This window comes from Amblyomma mixtum, chromosome 7 (genome assembly GCF_055824585.1).
Source record: "Amblyomma mixtum isolate Tamu chromosome 7, ASM5582458v1, whole genome shotgun sequence".
Lineage (NCBI taxonomy): Eukaryota > Metazoa > Arthropoda > Arachnida > Ixodida > Ixodidae > Amblyomma > Amblyomma mixtum.
This window is the reverse complement of record NC_143018.1, coordinates 128,237,428-128,243,839: the sequence shown is the minus strand read 5'-3', so window position 1 is coordinate 128,243,839 and position 6,412 is coordinate 128,237,428. Positions and strand designations below refer to the sequence as shown.

Genomic DNA, 6,412 nt, shown 5'->3' with positions numbered 1-6,412 from the left:
CGCGCCCTGCAGTCCCGTATGCAAATGCCCAACGAAACGGTTACGATGTGCGTCGAAGACATGGCGCGTCTCTTCCGACGGGCTGACACAGCCATGTCGGAAGCCAAGAAGCTGCGCCACCTAATGCGTGGTGTTAAAGAAGAGCTTTTCGCCGGCCTCGTGCGCAGCCCCCCAAGCACTGTTTCCGAGTTTCTAGCAGAGGCTGCCACGATGGAGCAGGTCCTCCGTCTACGTTCCACCGCTTACGACCGACGAGTCCTTGCTGCTTCTGTTACAGACTCTCTACCGGCGTTAAACAGCAATACCGACTTCCTGCGTGACATGATCCGCGCTGTCACCCGTGAAGAGCTAGCGAAGATATGTGGTACGTCGCAGCCAACGGCCAGCTCCCTTATGGGCGTTATCCATGAAGAGGTGCAGGAAGCTATCAGGCCTCCGTTACTACGCGGCGAACCACAGCCCATCCAGACCGACTACTACCGCCCGACGTATGCTGAAGCTCTGCTACGCCCTGTCCCAAATCCAGCGGCATTTCCACAGCTCGTCCAGACAGACTACTGCAGCCCGACATATGCTGATGCTCTACGAGGCCCTGCCCCAAGTCCAGCGGCATTTATTCAAACCCCACACGACGTCCCGCTACCCTCCGTGCAGCCAGTGCAGCACATCCCGAGTACTGATCGACGATCCCTGCGCAGAGCAGACGTCTGGCTTGGCCCTGACCGGCGGCGTTTGTGTTTCCATTGTGGGGAGCCCGGTCACCTGTTCCGCCGGTGCCCATATCGAGAGCTTGGCCTGCAGGGTTTTTCCTCCGATGCGCCAAGACCCCGATTTGGCCAAGGGCCCCCTGAGATTGAAGAGTACCTGAACCAGCAACCTCTGTGGTCCACGGCGCGCCGTAAGTCCCGATCGCCGTCCCCTCGCCGATCATCATTCTCACGGAATCCGCAGAACCTCTTGCGGGAGACGGCGGACCGCTCGACCAGCCCTCGCCGGGAAAACTGAAGACAGTAACCTCCAGGGGCGTGGTCGCTGTATATCGGCGCTGTAAGGACCCCCTGACGCCGCCGACATCCTGTGGTAGAGCTCTGACGACGCCGACGACAGTGAGTGAAGTAAAGAACCGATTCTCACTGGACATACCCGTGCTTCTCGACGGTCAGAGCATTAGCTCGTTGGTGGACACAAGAGCGGAGTATTCAATTATTTGTGGCAAATTGGCAGCGCTTCTCAAGAAAGTAACGACTCCCTGCTCTGGCACGCAGATCCGGACGGCGGGGGGCTATATCATTACTCCGCTTGGACAATGCACGGCTAGGGTCGAGATCACCAATTCGACGTTCATAGTGAGCTGCCTGCAGCTCCGCGACTGTTCTCGTGACCTGGTTTTGGGCGTAAATTTTCTCCGTGAGAATGGTGCCGGTATCGACCTGCGGAACAGAAGCGTTACGTTTGCTACAGCGAAAGCCGGCAACACCTCCGATTTTCGTCACCGCAGCTCCGCCCTTCGTATTTCCATTGAGAGTGTTTTGATCCCGCCGCTCGCCAGTGTTTTTGCAAGCGTTGAATGCGATAATAGGTTACGTGATGGACCTGCAGTCGCCGAGGGACACCTTTCCTTGCTACTGACACACGGCATTTGCTCGGCCCGAAGCCTTTTGCACCTCCATAACGGTCGGTCGCAGCACCTGATTGCTAATTTTACGAACGAACCTCGTCGCCTTTTCCTAGCTGCTGCCATCGCATGGGCCGATCAATTGGCAGATGTTACTGAGTGCTTTGCGTCTGAGGCCATGGTACAATCGGACACGTCCCTGGATCGCATCGATATTAGCTCCGGGCTATCACCGACTCAAAAGCGCGACCTACGCGTCCTACTGCTCCAATACAAAACCTGCTTCGCATGCTCCTCGAAAGTGCGGCAAACGGCGGTCACAAAGCATCGAATCATCACTTTCGATGATGCTCGCCTCATACGACAGCAGCCGTACCGCATTTCCCTGAAGGAACGCGACGCCATCCAAATGCAGGTGAAGGAGATGCTTACAGACGGCATATTCAGCCTTCTAATAGCCCGTGGTCGTCACCTGTTGTTCTGGTAAAGAAGAAGGATGGGGCTTTGCGCTTTTGCGTTGATTACCGTAAGCTGAACACCATAACGAAAAAGGACGTCTGTCCGCTGCCTCGTATCGACGACTCACTCGACAGACTTCGCCGCGCCAAGTATTTTTCATCGATCGACCTAAAGAGCGGATATTGGCAGATTGAGGTTGATGAACGTGACCGCGAAAAAACTGCCTTCATCACACCCGACGGCGTATATGAATTTAAGGTGTTGCCCTTCGGCCTTTGCACAGCGCCTGCGACGTTTCAGCGCATGATGGACACTGTCCTGGCTGGCCTCAAATGCAAACCTGTTTAGTTTATCTAGATGATGTGGTGGCGTTTTCAGAAACCTTCGACCAACACCTTGAACGCCTGCGAACCGTGCTGGATGCCCTGCGGTTGGCCGACTTGACACTTAAATCCGAGAAGTGCCACTTTGGCTACAAGGAGCCCAAGTTTCTTGGCCGTGTTGTGAGCGCCGACGGTGTAAGACCAGACCCAGAGAAAACTGCCGCCGTACCCGAGTTGCCCCGTCCTACTACAAAGAAAGCGCTCAAGCGCTTCTTGGGTTTGTGCGCCTACTACCGCCGTTTCATCGCAGACTTCTCCAAGATCGCTGAACCCTTGACCCGCTTAACGCGTGAAGATACACCGTTCGTCTGGACTGCCGCGCAACAGGCTGCTTTCACAGAGCTGCGACGACGGCTGCACGCTACCTCTGTGCTTGCTCATTTTTATGGGGAGGCTGCTACCGATATGCACACCGACGCTAGCAATATTGGGTTTGGTGCCGTCCTCGTTCAGCATCAAGAAGGCGTGGAACGTGTGATCGCCTATGTGAGTCGCACACTCTCGCGCACCGAAATCAACTATTCCACCTCAGAAAACAAGTGTCTCGCCGTCATCAGGGCCACGATGAAATTTCGGCCTTATATCTACGGTCGCCATTTCAAAGTCGTCACAGACCACCATTCCTTGTGCTGGCTGACCAATCTCCGGGACCCATCAGGCCGCCTAGCACGCTGGAGCCTTCGCCTTCAGTAGTTTGATTATACAATTGTCTATAAGTCCGGACGTAAACACGAAGATGTCGACACGCTCTCGCGCGCACCCGTCGAGCAAGCTGGTGACAGCACAGAGGACGACAATCGTTTCCTAGGTGTGATCAGCAGTTCGGACTTGGTGGCAAGGCATCGTGCTGACGCTCACCTGCGGTCTGTCATGGATCACCTAGAGTTCTATGCTTCCAACGTACCTCGACCCTTTTCCCGCCACCTGTCGTCTTTTTGCATTCGCAATGGCGTACTCTACAAGAAAAACTCACGTAACGGTGACCGGACCGACCTCCTAGTCGTGCCATCAGAACTCCGCGACGACATCCTTTCCGCGTGTCATGATGGGCCAACCTCTGGCCACTTGGGATTTGCACGCACGCTCGCTCGAGTGCGTCAGGCCTATTATTGGCCTAAACTTGCAGCGACCATCCATCGCTACGTCAGAGGTTGCCGTGAGTGCCAGCGTCGTAAGTCGCCACCGCTAAAGCCTGCAGGTTTGCTCCATCCAATTGATCCAACTAGCACACCTTTTGACCAAGTCGGCATTGATCTTCTGGGTCCATTCCCTGTATAAGCATCTGGTAATAAGTGGATTATAGTTGCGACTGATTATTTGACGCGCTATGCGGAAACCAAGGCGGTGCCGCACCGTACATCCTCGGAAATCGCGCATTTCTTCATACACCACATCGTTTTACGACACGGCGCCCCGTCTTCCGTAATCACCGACAGAGGCACTGCGTTTACTGCACAGCTCATGCACGAGGTGTTCCAGCTGAGTCACACGACCCACCGCAAGACTACTGCATACCACCCGCAGTCAAATGGGATCACGGAGCGCCTCAACAAAACCTTAACGGACATGCTCGCAATGTACGTCGACGTACAGCACAAGACCTGGGACGAGATCGTCCCATATGTGACGTTTGCCTATAACACGGCGCTTCAGGAAACGACTCGCTTTACGCCGTTTCGCCTCGTCTACGGGCGTGACGTACAGACAATGCTCGACGCCATGCTTCCGTGCGCCCCTGACGACCAGGAACTCACGTCAGACACCGAGGAGTTTACCCGGCACGCAGAGGAAGCCCGGCAACTGGCTCGTATGCATATCCGACGGCAGCAGGCCACGGATGCACAACGCTACAACCAACGACATCGACACGTAGAGTACCACCCCGACGACAAAGTGTGGGTATGGACCCCTGTACGTCGCCCAGGCCTGTCGGAGAAGCTCCTGAGCCGCTACTTTGGACCATACACAGTGCTGCGCCGTATCACAGATGTGGCGTATGAAGTCCTCCCCGATGGCACTCTACCGAGTGCGCGCCGTCGACCTCAGCCTGAGGTCGTGCACGTACTGCGCATGAAGCCTTACTTTACGCAGTAACGGGCGTCGCCTCTTCCGCGTTTTCTTTTTAAGGCGAAAGCCTTTAATGTTCTCATCGTTGTAAGCAGCAGTTGTCGACAGAGAATGTCACGCTTTTCAGTTGGTCGAAACGTTCGTGACGTCACAGTGCGCCAATTTCAAACGGGGCCAATTGTACTTTGGCCAATTGTACCATGCAACCAATTGAAGGGACCATATAGTGATGCTCCAAGTAAGTGGGACTGAGCTTAGTTAATTGCTTAATTACCCAATTGGCCTAATTAACTTCTCCAGTCAGGCCATATAAATAAATAAAACCTAGTAAGAAATTGGTCGAGCTCGGGAATCGAACCCCGGTCTTCGGAGTACCAGACGAGCATGCTATGCACTCCGCCATGCCAGCTCGATGGTTTGGAATGAACAAAGGCACGTCTAGTGAATACGGTGTCTTCGCTCACTGTCATCCTCCTCCCTTCCCTTCCGGCGAGGTTTAGGTGTCCACCGAGATATGAGAGAGAAATACATTTCCTTTCCTCAAAAACCAATTTACCGACGAGCGAGGCGTAGAACCGAATGGCCGATGGCGTTCTATGAACTCCCTGGCAGCGTTGCAAGACGCTCTCGCGTTCCACATTTAGAGGCGAAGCTTAACATCTCAATCACACATCAGTGACCACACTTTAGGTCAAAAAAGTGCACCCCCCCCCCCCCCCCCCCTGAATTTTGAAGGCTGTCCACCGAGATATGTGAGACAGTTACTGCGTAATTTTCTTTCCTCAAATACAATTTTCATTTTCTTCATTACGGGCCATGTTCGTCTTTCTCCTTTCACTCCCACTTCCTCCGTTCCTCTACGGTGTGGTTCAGGTGGCCACCAAGATGACAGAGATTTACTGCGCCATTTCCTTTCCTCAAAAACCGTTGCGTTCAAACGGCAAGGCATCGCGCCGAACGGGTGGCGTTCCGTGGACTCCCTGGCAGAGCTACAACACGCTGTCGCGTTCCACTCCTAAAGGCGAAGCTTAAGCGTCATCAATTAGGAGTTAATTAGTATTCAGACATTAATCAGTAATTAACCATTAATTAGTGATTTGCCATCACTTAGTAATTAGTACTCAATTACATGTGACGCCACCAGTGCCACAGAAGCACTGAAAGTGGTGCGGAAAACGCTTTCGCCTCTACGCACTTTAGACAGTCAAAGTGCCCCCTGAATTTTTATTTGTACGTGCAGCCGTTGAGCGGCATGTGACCGTTTGTTCACTTGCTTACTTCCTCCCGTTCAATCAATGTGCACCCTCGTTTTTGCTTTCTTTTTTGGGGGGAGGGGGAATAATGCCGCCAGGTGTCCCCGGGCGCGCCGAGAGGACGAAGAAGTCAGGGACTCATGTGCTCTCGGAGCTGGGACTCTGCTTCTCTGCTTGCGGCCTGTGCCTAGCCCTTCTGTTTCCTGTTCTATGTGTGACAATATGTGCATCGAGAGAAAGTTGCCGAGACTTTCTATTCACTATATCCTCCTCCATTTTGCTAAAGTATCAATCCGATCATCACACAAACCTTTGTTCAGAAGCAGACAGGTGGCTTCGCCCTATTGGTTCAGTCACCGTGAATGCATATGTGACACCGTTTACTGGAGGAACTCACTCTGAAGGATGCACTATCATTGCCCCCATATGGTAATGCACTCGCTCAATTCCAAGAATTTACTGACACATTGGATTGACACCTCGTCTACCCTTATTACCCACACTATGGCACCACATATCAGCATAATTGGCTTCTTTTCCTGGCTGCAGTGTCCAGCAGCACTGCCTGTAACTTTCTCTTGATTTCTATCCTCGCATGGAATACATTGCACAAGACAAAGATCGTAATATTCGTT

General features: G+C 53.3%; 1 protein-coding gene across 1 annotated transcript; it reads left to right on the top strand.

Moving 5' to 3' along the window:
• The first annotated feature begins 210 nt into the window (after positions 1-210).
• Positions 211-5,995, top strand: LOC149337561 (uncharacterized). The gene is made up of 4 exons (XM_089554455.1): positions 211-609; positions 754-898; positions 952-1,916; positions 5,969-5,995. Exons 1-4 carry the CDS (start codon positions 211-213, stop codon positions 5,993-5,995), a joined length of 1,536 nt encoding a protein of 511 aa, XP_089410581.1.
• The last annotated feature ends 417 nt before the right edge of the window (positions 5,996-6,412 follow it).